The following is a 22,856-nucleotide window of genomic DNA, read 5'->3' as shown; positions in this document are numbered from 1 at the left end:
CGTAAGAGTGACCTTTGCCAAAACGCCATACGATTTGGCAAGAACCAAGAACATCCTCAAAGATTGGACTGCAGGGACCAGAAACTTTGAGGATCATTTTTCTGATGATGTTCTGTGTTTTGACATGCTTTATGGTTTTTGTGCAGCTTTGATGAAATGTAAATGTTTGGTCCCCCACAAAAACCCCTGCCCTGACCATGTCAGAACAAGAATGTACCCTCCCACTTGAGCGCAACTTATTGCAGTGAGATGCTACCCAGAAGATGTAAACCTTGGCATGCGTGTGACGCAGGCGCCCATAACCATGGTTACCGATACAGTCCTCAGCCCTAACTCTTGCATGGCCCAGAGCTTGGGAGGCCACAGCTATGTGTGGAGTTGATGCTACTGGCCACATCAGAAAAATCCATCCACAGAAACAAAAGAGAATGACCAATGTCTTCTTGGGATGCCGCAGTGGAACAGGTGCTTTTATTTGAATGATATGTCTATGGATATACAGCCAGTCACAGTAAGGGGAGTCTCGGGCCTGGCTATAATTTAAATTCAGAAAGGTGAGCAGGACTTAGAGACTTGGCCCTCCCGGGAGTCTCTGGCCCTCCGTGTGGGAAGGGGTCCTTAGTTTTCCTCCAACCCGTGTGTGTAGGATTTAATGAGACTTCAGCTTTGGTGTAAAGCTGTCAGCTGTCCAGGACAGCATACAAAAATTTGAGTCCAGGAATGAGGGATGCAGGGAGAAGCAGGGAGACTAGAAAGGGCAGCAGTGAGCCTGCATCTGGAGACAATGTCAGAGGACACCAGACCCAACTTTTAAAAAGTGGGGCAGACATCTCAGGGCCTAGGCAGGGCAACGGGACAAGGGAAAAATGACTTTAGCCACCCGAGGGGGAAGTGCGGGGAGGGGACGGCCGCATGCAGTCACAGACAACGCGATCAGAAAGGACAGGAAGCAAACCCAGCGGGGATGCCCTCTCCTGGACCTGGCTAGCTTAGGAGGGCAGCAGCCAGAAATGCCAGGAGCTCAGTTCTAAACTCTGGGGGGGCTCAGGGACGAAGGAGTGGAAGCATGGTCTGAACTTCCAGTAGCTGTGATCACTTCAGACCCTGCTGGGGAGACAAAACAGCTCCCTGGAGCAACACAACACATTTACACCCATCTGTCCCCCAGGACTGACAGTGGGCCTCTACCATCTAAGCTCACAGAGACAATATTTAATCCAGGTTACAGTCAGATTTTACAAAGGAGACTTTGGCCACATAGTTATTTATAAAAGTAACATGGCTAAGAAAAAAGAGCAAGAGCTGGGAGTCAGAAGAGCTTTGCTCCAGGCCCGGCCCTGCCACTGTTCAGCTGTGTGAACCTCTCTGGGTCTCAGTTTCTTCATCTGGAAAACATGGGTGATTAAGTCCCCCAGTTAAAACTCCCTCAGTGTTCTTGGATGGATCCCAAAATGGAAGCTCACCATGAGTGGGTATCGTGCTGAAAATAAAATAAACAGACTTAAAAACAAAACCAGTAAATGGAAGATGTGGCGTTGAAACAAGCTGGACGACCGCTTGACCTCTCCAATAGAATCATCCAACCCCCTGAAGGGACATGCTGGTCACTGGTTTGATAAGAATCATTACAGGACGTTCACTTGTGACGTTAGAGAAAAGTAATTTTCAGGTGCTGCTAGTTTTGGAAAAAGCTCACGAGGCATCTCAGATCATTTATCATTTGAATGAACAACTCTTATTTTAGGCCTGGTGTGAAGGTGGGCTAGGTGAAAGCTGGGCTGCATATCCTTCAGAAGTCACAATGAAAAGCTAGTCTTTATTCCAGCAGTGCTTGGCCTGCAGAAGTCTCAGCTTCTGCCCTAGCTCCACTTTAAACATCGCTTCTTTATGTAAAATACACATGGAATTTGCCAAGTGTCCTCTACCAGTGAAGCCTTTGTGAGGTGTTTTAAGGACATTCTCTTAGTTAGCAACTGCATTACTGTCCCTATTTTACAGGTGACGAAACTGAGACCCAGAACAGCTACAGAGCTTGCCTGCTTGGACACGGCAGGCCTGAAATTAAAATTCAGGTCTCCTGACTTCCCAGTCCATGCTCTTTTTTCTGTAACATCATGCTACCTAGAATAAAAAGAATTGGGGGTGAACCGTTAGCCAGCAAATTTAGGGAAAGGGATATGTGATTAGCAAAAAGCTCACCCAATCTATCATGCTGAAATGTCCCATTTCCAAGGAACCAGAATATGAGAGAAATATTCAGTATTAAATCACCACTGAATTTAGGGAGTCTGACCTTGATGGTTCAGAAAGCATTTCCACTTCTTGTGGTGCCTCAGTGTTCTCATATGAGATAATCAATATGTGGGAAAAGAAAATGCCAGGAACAGAGGCCAGATCACCTGTCTTTAAGATGTTGGGCATTGCACAGCTTTGATTATAGCTTTTTATTACATCCAGGTCAAGGAAATCAGTGGAATTTATCAACATGGAACTGTCTCTTTGGACACATATTCTAAACATATATCCATTATTCTCATACCTTGGGAAAGAAATCAATTCAAAAGGCTCTCGCCTTTTTCCAAATTCTACTCTTAACATCCTAAAACAATCATACCACTTAGTGCACAAGGTCGTTTGTCTTTGTTTTGTTTTGTTTTTCTCTTTTTAGGAGATACCAGGGATTGAACCCGGGACCTTGTACATGGGAAACAGGTGCTCAACTACTGAGCTATCCCACTCGCCGGTGAACAAAGTTTTGTCAGTCATAACCTCTACCGTACTGCAGAGCTAAAAACTTGAGGGCATAACTGGTGTTGATTGCACCCTTGTTAGGTGGATCAGATTGCATGAGGCAGTGTGGCTGTGTGTGAGGAGAGAGGTCTGGACCCACTGCTCATGCCAGGGTTGGGGTAGGGTACTAAAGCCCAAGTCCTTGACTTGGATGTACTTCAGCTGTCCCAGTGCCTATACCCCAAGCAACAATGACAAAGAAATATCTGACAGCCAGCTTGCCCAAAAAAAAAATATTGGAGTCCAGAGGAAGTAGCCACTTTCGGAAAGGCATTTCGTGGCATGTTAGAGCAGACGGGGATGGAAGTTGTAGCGGAGACTGGAGAACAGCCCAATGTGCTTCACAAGGTTTGGCTCTATCACATAGGCCCGCTCCCCCTTGGCCCTCAACAGCGCGTACAGCGCTATGTCCTTGCCGAAGCCGTTGTGGCAGTACACCTGTGACAGGTAGGTGAGGGTCCGGCGAGCCGCTGGGGCAGGGAAGAGCATGGCTGGCGTGCAACACTCAGAGGCAGGGACCACGCTGTACAGGGAAGGACTCAGCCGCCGCAGTTCCAGGAAATAGGGGCGCCCCACCAACTCAACAAGACCCATGCTGTACAGGGAGAAGAAGAGCATGATGGGCCAGCTGAACCCTGGGTGGCCAGCTAGCCGCATGTATATCCAGGTCAGCAGGGGCCCCAGCAACATGCCCACGCCGAACCACTCCAGGATCCGCATGGGTTCTGGGTTGAAGTAGTGCTGGAGCTTCTCAGGATGATAGAGCTTCAGATAAAGGGCATCTTGGAAGTGCGGCTTGGAGAGGCGAGCACGGAGAAGGTGCTCCAAGACGGGGAAGATCTGCTCTTCTGGAATGGCGTCATCTTCCACCATCAGGATGTAGTCTGGGTTGTAGGTCTGCAGGGACGACTCCAGGCAATAGACATAGTCCTGCTTCTCTTTCTCAAAGGTGTTGGTGGAAGGGTCATCGCCATAATCATCCTCAGTGCCCTCATAGCGGTTGGCCACGGGGACATACTTGGACAGCAGCTTGGCATCGAAATGGTTCACACTTCGCTCCACATTGCACAGAAAGAGTTGGTGGCCCTCACACTGAGGGCCGCACTGTTGAAGCAGCCGATGGAACTGGGACACCACCTGCAAGACATAGTGGAAGCCAGGCTGCCTGTCCACAGTGATGATGGTGATGACCATCCAGGGGCGGGGAGTGGCCTGCCAGACGATGGGCACTGAGCCATTGGCAGAAGGCAGCTCCTCAAAGTAGTGGAGGGCAGCCTCACCCTCCTTCAAGCTCTGCTGCAGGAACTCTTGGCTCATTTGGTTCAGATGCCAATGGCGCAGGTAGAAGTAGGAGTGCAGGAGGCGGTGACAGGCCAGAGGGCCCAGCAGGCCAAACGTCACTACTGTTAGGAGGAGGAGCTGTACAGCAGAGCTGCCCCAGGAGAGTCGTCTCAGCCTCCGGAGAAGCATGGCAGCTGGGGACGTGGAGGTGCTCATGAGGTCCACTTCTGATCACTCTGGTCCCAAGAACAAACAGTCATGGAACTCAAGCCAAAGTCATTGCGCATGAGCCCTAAGAAGAGAAGTAGAGGATGGTGAAGAAGAGGGTTTCTGAAAAATCTAGGGCTGAACTCAGCACTCATCAAACCAGAAATTCTAGTTCTAGGTTATATATAAACCGGAGATTTCAAAGTATCTTCAGCTGTTAACAATCACTGGCACGCTTTCATGAAATCTTGAATAAAGAAATCGTGGTGCATCCACAAGTCTCCAAGCCTAAAGATACCGATTTAGGTTTACAGTGTGCCAGAAAACCAACAGCTGGGCTAGTCAGACCATTATTTGTATTCAACAGTTACATAAACATGGTATCTTAAAAGAGATGCAAACAGCATGGCTTGAGACATGGGACATAAATGTTTAGAATTAGTTCCAATGTAAATACACAGTAGGGACTTGTTGATTATGCATAGTGATTTCTGGAAACTTGGTCTTCTCTGCACGTCTCAAACAAGAAAAGGAATATTAAGGATTCCCAAAATGTCTTTGTCCAGATCTTCCAGTCATATTCCTCCAATCTCATGCTACTACTCTTAAAATTGCATACAGATTTCATCCTGACTGTCCTGATTTATTTTCACAGAACTACTGTGGGAATCAGTGAGAGAAAGGGTCTTCCACATGCAAGTGAACTCTGGCGCCCCACCCTTTGGAGGGGAGGAAACATGTGAAAGAAGATCGACCAGCAGCTTTTCAATGACCAGAAGAAGGGGTGGGCAGGGATGGAGATGGAAGAGCAAATTGTTCCTCTTGGCCCAGAAAGGAATGGTGTGATGCGCCTGCTCCAGCACTGCCTGAGGTACGCCTTGGTGAGGACCCCAGTCCTGCCACTTATTTGTGCCTCCCCACCCCCCAAAAAAAGGTGTGTGGAAGTCCTAGTCCCTAGTATGTCAGAATGGACATGGGGTAGGTGCAGATGGAATTCATTAAGATGCGGTCATGTTGAGTGGGGTGGGCCCCTAGTCCAGTATGACTGGTGTCTTCACAAGGAGAGGAGAAGTAATGGGAAGATGGAGGCAGAGATTGGAGTACTGCTGCCACAAGCCAAGAATGGCCAGGACTGAAAGAAGGCAGGAGAGAGGCCTGGAAGATTCTTTCCTATCACTTCAGAAGGTGTGTGACCCTACTGGCACCTTCATTTCAGACTTCTGGCCTACAGAACCATAAGACAATACATATCTATTGCTTAAGCCACTCAGTTTGTGGGACTTTGTTCCAGCAGCCACAGGAAACAAATATATCAGGGAGGTCACTTCACTTCTCCACATCTTGGATTCCTCACCTCTAATAGCCACTACTCTATGGGGTTACCGTGAAGATTAAATGGGCTAGGGAGTAAGTAAGGAGGAGTAAAAAGGCCATTAAAATATATTCCTATGTTCAAACATCATTACTGTTCTCAGAGTACGTAGGTCTAATGATCTAGGGAAAACAGATGGGCACTGAAACACAGCACTAAAAGTACAAAGCCAGGGGGATAAAACCAGTAAGGGCAATGGAAACCTGAATGGGGCATAGTGTGTAAAAAGCAAAGCTCAAACCAGGCACCATCTGAGGCTGCTGTGCCAGAATATGCTGGGCCTCTGAGACTCATGTGATTCCTTTCTTGGGCACACAGCAAGACCACATTTCCCAGCCCACCTCCTTCCAGTCAGGGTCATGTGCCTAGGGCTGGCCAGTAAAATGAGCAAAGTGGCAGGTGTCACTCCTGGGCCAAGGAGAGCAGATGTGCCCTTCTCCATCTGCCAGCTGAGTGGAGCACCTCCACTATTTCACATCTATTTGACTTTGCTAAAGCTGCTGGGAGCAAAATACCAGAAATGGGTTGGCTTTTACAATGGGAATTTATTTGGGCAAAATTATAGTTCTGAGGCTGTGCAAATGTCCAAATCAAGGCATCATCAGATGCTTTGTCACCAAAGGTTGGCTGCCAGCAGATCCTGGACTCCTGCCATATGGCAAGGCAAGATGACAGGTCAGCCAGTCTCTGTTTTCTCCTTCAGGCTCACCTCTTCCAGTCTCAAGCTACTTCATGGGCCTAGCCTCTTGGGGGCCTCATTGCTTCAGCATTTCTGCTGATTCCAGCCTCTGGCCTCTCTCTCAGACTCTTGGGAGTTTCCCTTTCTGCAGCTATAGGCGATCGTGGAGTCCTCTCTCACATGGCACAGTAAAATGACTGCTGTCTTTCTCTCTGCATGTTTCTGCTTTCAGTTCTCTACTTATGAAAGATTCCAGCAAGAGGGCCGAGACCCAACCTAAGTCACACCTCACTGACAGTCCAACAGAAGGCCCTAAAACAATTTAATAAAAAGTGATTGTAGAGCAGGTATAGCTCAGTGATTGAGCACCTGCCTTGCACATGAGGTCCCAGATTCAAACCCCCATATCTTTTTTTAAAAAAGTGATCTAATCAAAAGATCCCTTTACTAAATCTAATGGAATCAAAGCTCCCACATCCATAGGATTGGATTCGTTTGAAAAAATATGATCTTTTCTGGGATTCACAAAAGCTCAAATTGTCACAACATCTAAGACTCTTTCCTAAATCTATATTCTCACATGTGAGAAATGACATGCAGAATCAATTTTAATAGGAAAATGTTGCAAAGGCCCATCAGTTGAAGGCTGGTCAAATAAATTATATCTCCAAACAACAGAGCACCAAATGGCCATTAAAAATAAGCAAACTCTTTATGTCAGATATGGAAAGCTTTTAAAGATATTCTTTTCAGTTACAGAAGATGTAGAAGAAGTACATGTAGTATGCTAACACTGGCGTAAAAGCAGAGGGGAGAATATACATACAGATATGTGCTTGCTTATCTATGGGGGGCAATAAAATCAGCCACGTTTCAAAAACACATACTTCAAACATATGGCTGTGGCACTGAAGATCAGGGATTTATTCTAGAGCACAAATTTCCTAAGTGCCTATTGGACCTGTGCTTGGTGCTAGGAACACAAAGATGAAGACCCACAGGCCCAGACAGTTTACAATAACAGCATGCATTTCTTGCAAGCAGGTCTGTGGGTAGCGCAGGCTCATATGGGTTCAGCTCCAGGGTCCAGGTTGGATCCAAGTCATTCCAACCTATCTCCCTTTCCAGGATAAGCTGCAGAAACAATAGCCACCTGGGGCATTCACCTCTCATGGTGCCAAGAAGCCAAGTCATACCATGCAGGTCCTAGCTTAAGTGTGCTGTAAATCAAGTCTGCTCCCCATCCACTGGCCACAGCAGTGGGGCAGGAAAGTCTACATCGCCCACAGAGCAGAAGGAGGCAAAAGTGAAGACTGTAGGAAATAAAAGAAGCAGGCCGGTTTCCAAGCCTTGAGAGAAAAAAAGGATCAATCAGCTCTGAGATGCTGAGAAGCTTCTAGAAGGCACGCAGGGCAGAAGGCCCAGGCCCCCAAATCATTCCATGTTGTATAGATCAGGATAGGCTGCAATAATGACCCCAAAATCTCAGTGGTATATAAGAACTCAAGTTCATGATCGTCTCAGAGATCTGTCAGGGGTCCATTTTGACTCTGCTCTGTGTTGTCTGCACACCAGGACCCAGGTGGGTGGAAATGCTTCTTTCTAGAACGTCGCTGGTTTGTAGCAGAGAGAAAAGAGTGAGAGGGAGCCACAAGATGACTCTAAATTCTGCTCGAAAGAAACACATGCCATTCCCATTCCCATTCCACTGACCAATGCAAGCCATGTAACCACTCTTGAGTTCAACAGGGCACTTACATACTTTTTCTACAAGGGGTACTAAACATACATGGCCAAGGCTCAAGTCAATGATGGGAGAAGTATACATTCCTCCAGTGAGAGGCTGAAAATACTTTGAACAATAATACAATCTAACACCCGCCTTGGGCCATGGGAGCTGGGATCGCATCCTTCACTCAAGGATCACATGACATCCAAGCACATTGAGTTACGTAGTCATTCAAGGGCAGGGTCTTATTTGCCTTTTAAAGCATTTTCTTAAAAGCAATTAACCAGTTGCTGCACAGTGAGGTGAAATATGCAACATCATCTATAATTCGTTTCATTTTACTGATCCATTTTACTGATCCAGTTTTACGACAAACTGGGCTTAGGGAACAGGTCTAAAAATCACAGGATTTTGCTTTGGTAGTCTGGGGGAGCGAGTTCCCTATTCTCAGCCACATCATGAGAGTGGAAGAGAAGGAGGTCCATGTCCCTAGCCTCGAATACTACAACGCTGATGGCCTTTTCCCAGAATGCCATAGCCACCCTCGGCATCAGGGCCCATGGCCTCACTGGCTCCAGTTCTGGCCATACCGTGGAATGACTAGCAGAATGACTGGCATCTGTGAGATGGCCTGGTAACAAGCATGCCATTACAACCAGATGCTACGGAGCAGCGTGGACTGAGTCCTTATCTGTGCCTGGCAGGTACACTTTGAAATACAACCATTTCCTAAGCTGGCTTCTACTTATTACCACATCCAGGATGGAGGGCTCAAGGACAAAGATGCCAATTAATGAACAGGATGTAGGGCTTAGATGAATAAATAGCATGGCAGTGACATTATAAATAATATCTTTATAAATAAGACTGTATTTTAGTGCAACGCTGAGATTTTAAACCAAAGGAGTCTTAGGGCTTTGGGAGGCTGAGCGCCAGGAGATAAGTGTTCAAGCCCTGGCTCTGCAAATATCGGTCCATGTTTCCCCAAGTCCACCATCCTACGTGGATGGCACTCTGCCCTGGGCACCTGGGCCCCGAAGATAAGTAAGCTCTGACGTCTCCAGTCACTTCCCAAGTCCTGTTGATTCCGCCTCTGTGGTCTCTCGTATGCCTCTGTTCCCCTGTGACCCCCACCCCTACTAGTTACCCCCTAACTAGTTACCCCCACTTCATCTCCAGGCCAGCTGATGGCAACAGGCTCCTAACTGGGCTTCTGATCTCTGGAATGAGTCGATTTGAAACCAAAAGATGTGGCCGCACCACTCACTCACAGGTCAACTGGCGTCATGGAAAGAAATCATTTAACCTCTCTGGGCCTATTTTGCCTCTCTACAAAATAGGAAAATAAAGAATAGCTCATTTATGGAGGTATTATGGAGATAAAGTGAGATGATGGCTAGGATTTAATTTTAAAAAACACTGCAAAGTATGGTAATGTTTTTAATTTTTAAACTTTGATTTCTTTTTATTTTTTGTAATTTTTAAAATGTTAATTATCAGCCTCAATCTGACCCTTTGAAGCCCGGGTCAGAACATGGCCCTCTTTTCTATAAAACCATTCAATGGCTCCCTAACATCTATAGAAAAATATCCACATTTCTTGCCAAGATTATTCCCAATCCAGCTGCACTTCTCCCCACTCAGGCTAAATCCAACTTCGAGACTCTGCTCAAAAGGCACCTCTTCTAAAAACCAACCTTGATCTCCCTTCAACCAGATATAATCTTTTTTTTTTCTTTCTGTCAAGCCCTTTGGTCCTTTATATGACCTTTTCTCCATGGACAATCATTTGTCCCTTCCACTTTAGACAGTATCTATTTATAGCTATTATGTATTGAGCACCTACCCAAATGCTGTGCTAGACCCTTGCACTATTTCTTCTTACCAAAATAGCAACTCTCAAATAGCAATGGAACTTGCTCCATTTAGAGAGGAAAAAAAAAGAAAACAAAACTCAGATGCTACTAAGTCAAAAGCAGTAAACTCAAATCCAGGACAAGCCAATATGCACTACTGCCTCAGTAGAGACTGGGAGAGAGCCCAAGAAAATCAGCTGTAAGCAAATTAGAAACAGTAACAGACTTTGTGTATATGGTTGGTAGCAGAATTAGCATATAAAAAATAATATATGTGTATATGTATGCACAGAATATATACAACAAATGTGCTTATCTAATCAATCAGCAACCAATGGAATAAAAAATTCCAGTCAAAATGGCCAAAAAACCCACCAAAACCCCACAAAAAAACTAGAAAACCCTATGAATTCACACCTATAATACCTTCATTATTCTTAGGAACAACCTTAAGAAACATGCAAAATATATACCCACACAACAAAATTCTACTGAAGGACATTAAAAAAGCATTTCATTAATGAAGAAAAATAATGGTTTATTACTAGGAAGGCTAAGTAATAGGATGAGCAGAAGGAGGTCCCTTTCCCAAAAGTTTATCTCTATTTTTAATATAATCTCAGTTCCATTTACTTTAAAAAATGGGCACTTTCATATAAATTGGTACAACCGTTTTGGAAGGAAAGTTGGGGCAGCATCTATAAAAAATGTTACGTGTGCATCCCCTTTGGCAGAACAATTCTACTTCCCGGAAATTCTACTTCTACAGAAATGTCAATACATGCTACCAAAGATGGGCAAGGAATGTTCACTGTGGCTTTGTCTGTGAAAGAAAGAGAGCCAAAGAGAGAGGGGGTGGGAGACAGAGAAAGGAAGGAAGGAAATAAAAGAAACAAGAAAAAAACGTAGGTAAAAGAAATGCCTGGTAACAGGCAACAGACTTTTAACTAATTATACAAGGAAATGCTATAGAGACATTAAAAAGGAAGAGAAAGGTTTAGCTATTCTGACTTAGCTAGGTCTTTAAGGGAAAATAAAAAGCAAACAATCCTGATACAAGGTGTAGAAAAATGTATACAGTATGACTCCATTTTATTTTGAAAGAGGAATGTAATTTAGTGGCAGAGAGATGAAGGCAATGGGGGTTGGAGGGGTCCTACTGTGCTTTCTACACTTCTGCAAAGAGCATATTACATTTATAATCACTCTACAAACACTCGATTCAACAAATCTTGAGTCCATCGCAGGTACTGGGATAATGAAAAAGATAATCAGGGCCCCTGGTCTCAGAACCTATCTTACCAAATACCCAATACAAATCCAATAGCAATTTTGTTTGTTTCTTATGGTGGAGAAAAGGAAGATTGGTAAACACGACAACAGTATTCTAAGATCATCTGGAATTAGGACCAGTAAAAACTGCCCCGAAATGCTCCCTTTGGTAGCACATATACTAAAATTGGACCGACACTGAGAAAATTAGCCTGGCCCCCACAAAATGGTGACAAGTTTATGAAGTATGCCATAATTTTTTATTATGATGGCAGTTATCTGGTTGAATAAATTTGTTAAAACTTTTCAAAATATAAATTTAAATGGTGCATCTTATTGTATGTAAATGATACGTCACTAGTCGGGTTTTAAAAAGCTGAGAAAACTATGATAATGGGTGATGAGGGAGAATTTACCTTACCAGACATTAAAATCTATTGTAAAGCTTTGGTAGTTAAAATAACAAGGCACAGACAACAAAACACACAGATACATATATAGATGCAAAAATCTATAATAATTTAATCTATCATAACTGTAGGAATTTTAATTAAGAGGAAAACAATGGGCATCATAGCTTTACAGCAACTGGCTAACCATTCAGGGAAAATATATTAGCTCTCCACTTTACAATTTAAACTAGAAGAAATTCCAAGTTTAAATTTTTAAAATGAAAGCATGCAAGTGCCTGAATAAAATGTAGGAGAATATTTATATAAACTTGGGTTAGCAAAGGCCTTTCTTTGCAAAATCCTCAAGCAGAAACCATAAGGAAAAAGACAGATGTGAGTAACTAAAAATGTTAAGCCTGTATATGGTCAGAGGTGAAAAACTGACTAGGACAATATTAAGTACATTAGGGGGAAGTTGTGCAACATATATGACTAATGGAGAATTACTACTTTAATCTATAATGTTTAGAGTGCTTAAAATTTAGGACGAGAAAGACACTCCAATTGAAAAATGGGCAAAAGAATGAACAGGTGATCCATTCAACATATTCAAAAGGCACACAAAGGAAAAGGTGTTGATTTCCATGCATAATCACATAATGCAAATTAAAACAAGATGCCATTTTGTATTGGTGTAAACATTTGAACGTGTGTATGTAAAGTTTAAAACAGAGATGGAGAAAAAGCTTAATCCAGAAGATGGGGTTTTAAATTAAATCTTCTCCTTTACATTATTCTCTTTCCTGGATGTTGTGTAATAAGTTTATCCTCAAAAAAGCAAACAACAAATAGATGTTAGACACACTCTCTCACATCCCAGAGCTTGAGGTGCAGTGCACCCTAGAAATGCAAAGGCGATTCCCCTTACGAGGCTTAGTTCTCCGAGGAAAACAGCGCGCGCACAGCACGCACACACACCTGCAGGTTTGGCTCAGGGTCCGCAGAGTGAGATCATCCTTGGGGCCGCCCTGCGGTTTCCGCGGGGAGAGCGTGGGCGCACCAAGCGGGTGGGGAGGCCGAGCCACGCCGGCCCTGCAGGTGCTCTTGCCCGGGACCCTCCGGCACACGGCAGGTGCACTGCGGCCACGCCCGCGCCCAGAGCCCGGAAGGAGGGCCCGGCACGCCCAGTGGGTCCTACCCGTTCTTGGGAACAGGGAATGGGGCCGAAAGACCAGGGCCCCGGATCTAGCGTCTGCCGCTGACCTTGGGCAGTCCCGTCGCGCTCCGCCCTCATTTCCCCACCCCGGGGCCGAGGCGAGCCGCCTCCCCCGCCTCCCCCGCTCCCTCTGCGGGGCGCGCCTCCCGCGGAAACCCAGCCCGGCGGCGGAGCGCCTTCGGCGTGCCCGGGCGGCTCGGGGGCGTGCGCGCGGCCCAGACCCGGCGGAGCGGGGCGCTTACCTGGGCCCCCACGCGCCCGCCGCGCGCCTCTGTCCCCCGCCAGGCCGCGCACAGCCCTCGGGCCGGGGTTCGGGAAGCGCCCCTGACGCCACAATCTTCGCCGCACGCGGGGGAACGCCCCTGCGGAGCTCCCGGGGCCGGCAGCCGCGCACCCGGGCCGCGGGGGGCTCCCCGCAGGGCTTCGGGCAGGCAGCGGCCTGCACCACGGCCCGAGGCGCGGGCCCTTGGCGGGCCGTCGGCCCCGCAGCTGCTCCCCGCGCGCCGGCCTGTTCCCCCTCGCGCGTCCTGACCCCCTCGCTCTGCGGGCTCCCGGGGGCGGGCGGGCCGCGCGTGGCGGAAACCCCCCTACCCGGCGGGGCGGTCGGCTCCGGTCCCGGCGCTCGCGGAGGGCCGCCTCTGCTGTCGCCCGGCCTGGCTGGCCTCATGTCCGCGGAGGCTCCATGGCCGGCTCCCCACGGCCTCGCCTCGTCTCCGCGCGCGGCTGCGGCGCGGGACTCCCCGCGCTCCGGCGGGCCATGTGACCCGCGAGCTGCCCGAGCGCCCGCAGCCCCCCGAGCAGGCTCGGGAGAAAAAAAGGAAAAAAAAGTCAAGATCGGCTGGCAGAAGGCGCCAACTGAGGGGCAGAGAGGGAAAAACAGGCACCGGGCAGGGCAAGGGGGAGTGGAAATGCCTCAAGGACCAGGGCGCGGTGCTGCTCAGGGCCCCACCTGGCGTGGAGCGGCTTCTCTACTGGAGGGGCCAGCCCTGGCTGCTGGTAAAGTAATAACCTTCTCCACCCCACCCCGGCCCCACCCGACCGAGTGTTAGGCCAGGCGCCCTATGACTGCCTACCCCTAGCTCTCACCTCCCTCCTGGACAGGAGCGATTACCGTTCCCAATTTGCAAATGAGGGAAGATTTGAGAGGATCATTTGCCAAGGGCAACCCATATTCCAGAAACCCAAAATGTAAACACCTCTTAAGCAGAAACATTTCTTTCACGGGATCACTTAGCCAGGCCCAGGATTTCAGGCTGTGGCTCTTCCGCTGGGCCGCTCCCAGGAGAACTAAGGGCTTTGGCGGCTCGCTTAAGTCGTCAGCAGTGCCCTGCCCTAACTCCTCATGTCGGCATCTAGATAATACCATATTTGCCTCATGAAAAACAGGGTTAGCCAAATACCGGAGTCTTGCCCAAGTGACAGAGTGGGATTCGAATTCGGCGTATTTTACCAGCCTACAATGATCGGGTGTGTCTTTGCTAGGCGCTGTACAAAATACCTGGTTTATGTTATCTTAGTGCCCACAACCCACCTTACACGGCAGCTACTGTCATTTCAAGTTAAGGAAAGTGAGTCTCAGAGGGTTTATGAATTTGCCTAAGATCCCAAAGCTAGTTAGCGGCAGAGTCCAGATCCAACTCTAGGCCTTCTGTGTCTGCAGAGGTGTCATCTGTATCCAAAGCCTTTATTCTTTCCCTTATACCACTGGCAGCCTCTCACTCCTTCCTATGGCTTCTAGATTTTGCCAGAGATGAACCATCTGTAACATCTAACCTATAACTTGAGCTCTGTGTCCTAACGGAATCTAGTTCAGCATTGTGCTTGTTAATTGTGACATCTTCTGGATGATGTAAGCTGTTCCTAATAGACATAATTATCTACCAGCCAGCAGCTGACCATCTTTGTATAGGGCCCAGACCCATCATTTATGAATCCTGATGCTTCTCCCCAAAACTGCCAGACTCCAATTTCTAGGGGCAGATGAGAGCTGGGTGTATTTCACTCATTGTAAAAGCCAGAGTCCTTACAATCGCTGACAAGGCCCTCAGGATCTGGCCATTTCTCTGACCCCCCCCTCCCTCCCTGCCCCTCACCCTAGACACTGGCCTCCTGCTGTCCCTTAAATATACCAAACCCACTCCCACACTAAGGCCATCTCACTAGCTGTTCCCTCTCAAGGCACAGTTGCCCTGGGTTTCCTTGCTCCATCCCTTCCCCTGATCAGCTCGCCACCCTCTCCCAGGGCTCCACAATGAATGGAAGAATGAGTGAGGGTGGAAGGATGGAACTCCTGGTTCTGCTCTGCAACCCCGACTTCCCACAGAACATCTAGAGAGAAACGAGCCAAGGGAGCTATCTGAAGAGAGGCCGTGAGTCCTACTGCAGAGCTTTCATGTATGAGAAATAGCACTTCTGAGCTCACCCTTCAGAAATCATCCCGTTAATAGGTTGCAGAGTTTTCATAAAAGACCCTCTACATAATTTAGTGATAGCGGAATAAGATAAATGTTTATTGTGAAAGTGCTAAGTATCTACTGTGTGACAAATGCTAATTTAATTTAAGTGGCACCTGGAGATGTAATCTGTCATCAATTGTAACTTTTTTTTCATTCACATATCATGAATGATATTGCCCCAAATCTACTTTTTTTTTTTTTAAAGAGCAGAGACATCTCAAACCAACTCAATTTTGAAATGAGAAGTGCAGATTTTTTCCCCCTAAGAAGGTCTTTCTCCACTCAGGCAAGCATTTGCATGTAATTTGTATGTAATTGTTCCTGTCATCAGGGTCACTTCCAAGTCCTGCAAACAGAAATCATGTCTCTTTTGTGAGGGGAATAGAAGCTGCACTGTATTTCTTCAGTTGAGCACATAGAGATTTACTCACATTGGTGAAACAATCTCTCAATGGGTGAACATCCTTCATTTGAAAACTCTTACTTTGGGTCCTGAATGTTTTTCAGTCTTCAGAAACCTTCCATTAAAGCACAAACGGCCCTAAGAGCATTAACATTGGAAATGTGGGAAAATGTGTTCATTGGTCAAGAAGAAGCTCTGAAGAAGAATACAGGAAAGAGATGTGGAATGGCCCAGGGGAAAAGTTCTTAGCCCTTGAAAGAAAAGTGAAAGCCAACTACCTTCTATCTTTGCCTTTCTCTTTCTCCCAAACCAGGAGTCTCACCTCAACAGTTTTATTGCCTTTCTCAGTGCTCCTTGTTCTAGGTCATCAAAAAACAGCTCTCGGCCTAAGCTAAGAATGAGGGGAGTTTAATAAAGACTCTATTTGCAAAGGTGTGGGTAGTGTTAAGGAGCATTAAGAAGGGATGATGCAGTACCCTAGGACTTGTTACAGCAGGAAGCCATTACTTTTCCTGAGCCTGAAGGGGCAAAGTAAGAAAACAGGTATTAGAACCACAGAATGATAATTGCAAAGAGGGGTCCATCTTAGGGGACTGTGCTGTGGTAGAAGAAGGCAGTGAACCCATTGCAGCCCATCAGGAAAAGAGCTGGGAAATAAACAGCTTAAGTTCATTGTCTTCCTACCATCTCATTTCCTTCTAGTGTTTCCCATTGGCTGAACCCTACCGGAAACCAGAGGACAAAGTAATCTTTGATGCAGTCCATGCATATCAAATTCCCAGGATACAGAGCAGGTTGGGGAATCAGGAGATGCAAATGGAAAATACGTGGTAAAGATTTCTCCTTCTGCCTCTGAGCAACCTTTCTTGTCCTTTGTTCAGATGAAAACTGAACATAGCACTAGGGACACACAAAAATTCTATTAGCTGTCATATCATCATAGGACTATTCAGTTTTGGATATACTCCCACCTGAAATGCTATACACACACACATACATATATACGTATATATATATATATATACGTATATATATATATATATATAGAGAGAGAGAGAGAGAGAGAGAGAGATTGAGAGATTTTAAGGAATTGTGAGGGCTGGCAAGTCTTGAATTTGTAGGTAGCCTAGCAGGATAGAAACTCATAAAGGCGTTTTATGCTGCAGTCTTGAGGCAGAACTTCTTTTTCTCAGGGAAACCTCAGATTTTGCTCTGAAGGCCTCTGATTGGATGAGGCTCACCCACATTATCAAGGATAATCTTAAAGTCAACTGATTGTAGATGGTAATTATTTCTACAAAATACCTTCAAACCAACATCTAGACTGTTTGACCAAACAACTGGGCACCATAGCTTACACATAACATTAACCATCACTGATGTTCAGTATAATCAACCTGCCATCAATTGGCTGACTGGTCCCGCTAGGGAATAATACCATAGTAGGAATTCGGAGTTGATCTTTGCTATTGAGAGTTGGACACTTAACCATGGCAGTAGCCAGATCAGCCTTAGTAACATACCCTCTATTATTGAACCCATTCAGAATATTTGTCTCTACTTGCATTGCCACTTTATACATGGGTCCATTGAACAGTATGGGCAGGAGCTATAGAAAGAAACTAACATCTACAAGACAGGTCATCTTGTCTACCTGAGTATGGAAAGCTTCCTCCCCATTAGAAGTTTTCTAGTGGACATCAGAATGAAACACAGGTATCTTCACATTCTGTCCCATTCCTAAAAGTCTATCCATATACTTCTCCCACAGTCCCTTTTGTCAACTACATTTCAGTCCCATTGAACTCCGAATCTTTTGTGAGTTTATTTGTATTTTCCAAATCTACTGGGACACATTTCATATATATCATTTCTACAAAATAGGTATATGCAAATGTGCTTGTCTAAGTTATGATTTATGGATAAGCTCATGATGGGTAGTTCACATCCCGCAGTCAATTGATGCTCTGTGGTCAGACATCAGTCTCTACCGAGATCCATTAGTTGCTTTTCAAGTGGAGTACAATTGTCTGCAGAAGAGGGGTGGTCTTATTTCAAAATCCTGTGATCCTGATTCCCCTACTGGGACATGTTGGAGACTCCATAAAATATCTCTATGTTCCAGAGATTGAATACCATTGAATGTGCTGGTGCTGGACCATAAGGCCCAAGTGGCAGGAAAGTTTGCTCTGAAGCCTGGACCTGCTACAGACTTTTCCTGGTCTGTAACCACTCAAAATTAATAGCTTTTGGGTTAGCTAAAGTGGATCAAAACATCATACCTAATTGGTAGTATAGCCTCCAAAATCGAAAGAGATCCACCAAGTAGAATTTCTCTTTCTTCACGTAGATGGTATAAAGTGTAGCAATTTGTCTCTCATTTAGGAAGGGACATTTCAACATGGGTCAGACTTCTGAGCTTCACAGATGTGGCAGAATCACTGATGTAGCAGGCTCAGGATTTTCTGGGCTTATATTTCATCATCTGGTACACATTCTTTCTGAAGCATCTATGATGCTTACTATTTTCTGTACATATTAGCACGTAATAGACCAACATGATGTTCAGTAGGATATCAAAGCAATCAGACCTACTAAACTATCTGTAAGAGACCAGGCAAGTTAACATAGATCTGAGGTAAGACAATGAAGTTATGCTAATGTCCTTGACAAGTAAAGACAAATTATTTCGTAAATCTGAAGCTATTTATGTTTTCTCTTTCTTCTTTTGTCAATTTTGATAAATTGTTTTTAAGGAATATATCCATTTCATTTAAAGTGTCAAATTTCTTGGCACTAAACTGTTCATAATATTACTTTATTATCCTTTTAAGGTTGTTCTGATCTCTAGTGATGTCCTCTTTTTCATTCCTGATACTAGTAATTTGTATCTTCTCTCATTTTTGTTTGAATATAATTTCTCTTTTTTTCAGTTTAAAAAAATGATTGAAGTATGTCATTTATACATGAACATACATGAACAATAAGTGTATAGTAAAAGTTGTGAATTTACAAAACAAACACACATATTATCATACAGGGCTCCCATAAATCACCTCACTGCCAACATCTTGCATTTCTGTAAAAACACTTGTTACAAACTATGAAAGAACATCATTAAAATATCACTACTAACTATAGCCCATATCCTACATTTGGTGCAGTTTTACCCCAACCCATCCAATTATTAACATCCTGTATTATTATTATATATTTATTAAAGTTCATGAGAGAATGTTCTCATATTTGTTCTGTTAACCACAGTCCATCTTCCACCACAGGATTCACTGTTTTGTCCAATCCCATGTTCTCCTTTTTTTCTAGACCTGTCCAGTTAGAAGTTTTATCAATTTTATCACTATTTTAAAGAAACAACTTTTTATTTCACTGATATTTTCCATATTGTTCAGCCATTTTCTATTTCATTGGTTTCCATTCTTTCTACTTACTTTGGGCTTACTCTGCTCTTCTCTCCTAGCTTCTTAATATGGAAGCTTAGATAATTGATTACAGACCTTTGTTCTTTTCCGATATAAAAAACTGAAGCTATAAATTTCCCTCTAAACATTGTTTGAGCTACATCCCACAAATTTTAATTTTATATTTTAATTTTTATTCAGATTGAAATATTTTCTAATTTTACTTGTGATTTCTTCTTCTACTCATATTTTATTTATATATGTTTTAAAATTTCCAAATATTTGGGACATTTCTAGATATCTTATTGTTATTGTTTTTTAATTTAATTATGTGTAGATCAGAAAACATACCCTGTAAGATTCCATTCTTTTAAAATCTATTGATATTTTGTTTTATGGCCCAGAATATAGTCTCTATTGGGGACTGTTCTATGCATGCAAAAAGATTTTGCATTCTGCAGTTGTGTGTAGTGTTCTTTAATCATGAACTAGGTTCATATAAGCATTAGTGTCATTTACATTTTTTATGTCCTTATTGATATTTTGTTTAGTTGTTCCATCAATTACTGAAAAATTCTGTTAAAATCTTTCATTACAATTGTGAATTTATGTATTTCTCTCTTTAGTTCTTTATGTTTTTGCTTTATGCATTTTGTTGCTCTGTTATTAGGCACACACACATTTATAACTGTTTTATCTTCCTGATGTATTAACCCCTTTTTCGTTATGAAACCTCTCTCTTTGCCCCTAATAACACTTTTGTCTCTAAATCTCCTTGTCTAATATTAAAATAGCCACTCAATCTTTCTTATGCCCCTTTTTCTTTGCATGTCTAATAAATTTTGGTTGAAACCTGGATGTTGTGGATAGTATGTTGTAGCAACGGTGGAATCTATTATATTCTTCTAAGGACTGTTGGATTCAGACAGTTCACTTGCCCGGACTCAAACTTAAAACTGTATATGCCTTGCTGTTTTCAGCTTCTTACATCTCTCCTGATTCCTCTTTGTTTTTTGTTTTGTTTTGTTTTTTCAAGCCTGGCGTCCTGAGTGTCTCTCCTGTACTGGTATAATGTCATGATTAACTTAGTGTTTGGTATTTTACACTTAAATTTTAGGGCTCTTCATAAATCTCCATGGTTTGCTTTTGAGGTCTTTCTTCCTAAAATTTAAGCTACTCTGCCAGTGCCAGACTTTGTCCTCTGATACTTCAAGCAAGTAAGACTTTTGCTTTCTGCTGCCTGAGCTGTGCAAGCTCAAAGAAATAGTAAACTCATGAATATCACCCAGTTCTGTTTTGTTTTTCAGGTGTAGACTCTAGATTTTGCTCTGCTTTTTTTGTTGGCCTTTCTGGGATGTTCACCATGCATGAGTAGTTTAGAAATCAGCCAGGGATTTGTGCAGAGTTTATACTCAGATTGTGGGTCTCAGCCATTCTGCTACTCTCTTGCTTCTATCATTCTCTCCTCATAATTTCCCAGGGACTTTTCCAGAACTGAACTATATCCTCTGCCACTGCATTCTTGTAAAGCTGTGAGCATTATTTTCAGTGGCAATGGAGGTTGGAGAGCATACTCAGGCAAAAAAAAAAAAAAAAAAAAAAACCAAAAAATTAAGAAAGGTAAACTCTCCTCTAGTTTCTATCTCCTTTTGATTGCACTTAGTGCCTTTTAATATTTTTTCCATATTCTATAATGGTCTGCAGGAGAGTTGGACCAACCAGTTCACTCTAACACTAGAGAAGCTAGAAACTCAATTTTTTGGTTAGGTATTTTATAACCATTTTGGTTTCATTCTGTATATCTCACAGGCAAAAGCATATACAGATAATGATCTTAAATAGTATATTTAGTAGCTCATCAATTATCCAAAGCTAACAGTGTTCATGAATTGATGTATCTATTTATTTACTCCTTTTTTCTCCTACAAATGCAAAGATTTTCTAAAAATAGTTACTTTTGATTATCTGAATTCATATAATTAGGGGTTTTAAAAAATATCACATTTTAATATAGTGAAAGTAGAGATATCAAACTTTTACAGCATTACTCTGAAAATGTTAGCATTTATCAATGACTAATGACAAGCAATGTGGACATACTGACACAGGTATAGCTGTCAGTATCAAGGAAGTAAACATTATCACAAATAATGTGATGCTATAGAAATAGGGCAGGCATTCTGTTAATAAAATTTTGTGTAGACCATGTGCAAGTAGGCAAATAAATAAGTTAACCTGTTGTTCTTCATTTTTATTATAATCTCCTGTGGCTCCTAATCTTATATTTCTAGTATTTCTTTTATGGAATAAGACACTAGTCACTTGATGATAATTCAATGAGATTTTAAAAAGCATGGTTACATTTTTTTTTAGCAATCTGTCCTAATGGTCCATAAAATACAGTGAGGAGAGAAGCCTCTGGGGTACCAGATTTGCAAATTTGAGGTTCTAAAATGAAGCACCAAGGATTCTATTTGTTAAAAATGGAAGAGATTTAAGACAGTGATAAAAATGTTTAACTGTTCTGAGACTGTTTATAATCTGTCCAAGAGGGGATTTTGTTCTTAACTGTCTCCGTCTCCTGGGTTCACTTTACTCACATTGACAGGTGGTAAGTAATTTCCCACTAGAAGCTGGCAAGGCTGGCTCAGCTGGTGGGTGGGGATCAGAGGGGACTGTGAGGGAGACGAGTATGGGATAGAATTTTAGGAGTGGAATGCAAGTATCGGGCAGCGTACCCCTTCTGTGGCCTTTACTAGTTCTTGGCTAAGGCTGCAAAAGCCACCAAGTGCCTTGCTGCATTAGTTCTTCGGGTGAAATCATCGGGTTCCATTGAATGTTGATTTAGAACAGCTTAGAACATGAGGACAATATCTGACACACTTTTTTTTTTCTGATTTAATTTTTTTAATCATCTTTTTTTTTGAAAAATACATAGATCACAAATAGTGCTACATTAAAAAATATAAGAGAGGAAGCGGACTTGACCCAATGGATTGGGCCTCTGCCTACCACACGAGAGGTCTGCGGTTCAAATCCCGGGCCTCCTTGACCCATGTGGAGCTGGCCCACACGCAGTGCTGATGCGTGAAACGAGTGCTGTGCCACACAGGGGTGTCCCCGTGCAGGGGAGCCCCACGCGCAAGGAGTGCTCCCTATAAGGAGAGCCGCCCAGCATGAAAGAAAGTGCAGCCTGCCCAAGAATGGCACCACACACACAGAGAGCTGACACAACAAGATGATGCAACAAAAAGAAACACAGATTCCCAGTGCCGCTGATTTTAAGTATAGAAGCGGTCACAGAAGAACACACAGTGAATGGACACAGAGAGCAGACAACTGGGGTGGGGGGTGGAAGGGGAGAGAAATAAATAAAAAATAAATCTAAAAAAAATATATATATATATGAGGTTCCCATATATCCCCACTCCCCCATCACTCTTCCTACGTTAACAACCTCTTTCATCAGTGTGGTGCATTGATTGTATTTGATGAATACATTTGGAGCACTGCTACACAGCATGGATTATAGCTTACATTGTAGTTTACATTCTCCCCCAGTCCTTTCAGTGAGTTATGGCAGGATATATAATGTCCTGCATCTGTCCCTGCAATATCATTCAGGACAACTCCAAGTCCCGAAAATGCCCCATATCATGCCTCTTCTTCCCTCTCTCTGACCTCAGCAACTCCCATGGCCACTGTATTAGTCAGCCAAAGGGGTGCTGATGCAAAATACTAGAAATTGGTTGGTTTTTATAAAGGGTATTTATTTGGGGTAGGA

At 43.9% G+C, this 22,856-nt stretch overlaps 1 protein-coding gene, 1 long non-coding RNA gene and 1 other non-coding gene across 9 annotated transcripts in view; 2 read left to right on the top strand and 1 right to left on the bottom strand.

Moving 5' to 3' along the window:
• Positions 1-440: 440 nt before the first annotated feature.
• PGAP4 (post-GPI attachment to proteins GalNAc transferase 4) overlaps positions 441-22,856 on the bottom strand; it is a 38,704-nt gene continuing 16,288 nt past the window's right edge. For 3 of the 7 annotated variants that reach the window (XM_004471279.5, XM_004471281.5, XM_023592523.3), the window contains one exon: positions 441-4,363. In XM_004471279.5, the coding sequence (XP_004471336.1) occupies positions 3,076-4,287 (1,212 nt within the window). In that variant the 5' untranslated portion in view covers positions 4,288-4,363 and the 3' untranslated portion in view covers positions 441-3,075. Of the gene's footprint in view, positions 4,364-12,556; positions 12,869-13,036; positions 13,286-13,385; positions 13,649-13,743; positions 13,858-22,856 lie in introns of those variants that run through there. The other 4 variants (XM_004471283.3, XM_004471280.5, XM_004471282.5 and 1 more) reach the window with 4 other exon arrangements.
• Positions 11,344-11,446, top strand: LOC111767306 (U6 spliceosomal RNA). The gene has a single exon (XR_002799158.1). It is a non-coding gene; the product is annotated as a U6 spliceosomal RNA (small nuclear RNA).
• Positions 14,768-16,509, top strand: LOC131279527 (uncharacterized). The gene is made up of 2 exons (XR_009186949.1): positions 14,768-15,188; positions 16,356-16,509. It is a non-coding gene; the product is annotated as an uncharacterized lncRNA (long non-coding RNA).

Source organism: Dasypus novemcinctus, chromosome 8 (assembly GCF_030445035.2).
Source record: "Dasypus novemcinctus isolate mDasNov1 chromosome 8, mDasNov1.1.hap2, whole genome shotgun sequence".
Classification (NCBI taxonomy): domain Eukaryota; kingdom Metazoa; phylum Chordata; class Mammalia; order Cingulata; family Dasypodidae; genus Dasypus; species Dasypus novemcinctus.
Note: the sequence above shows the minus strand (reverse complement) of the source record. Positions and strands in the feature narration are given on the sequence as shown.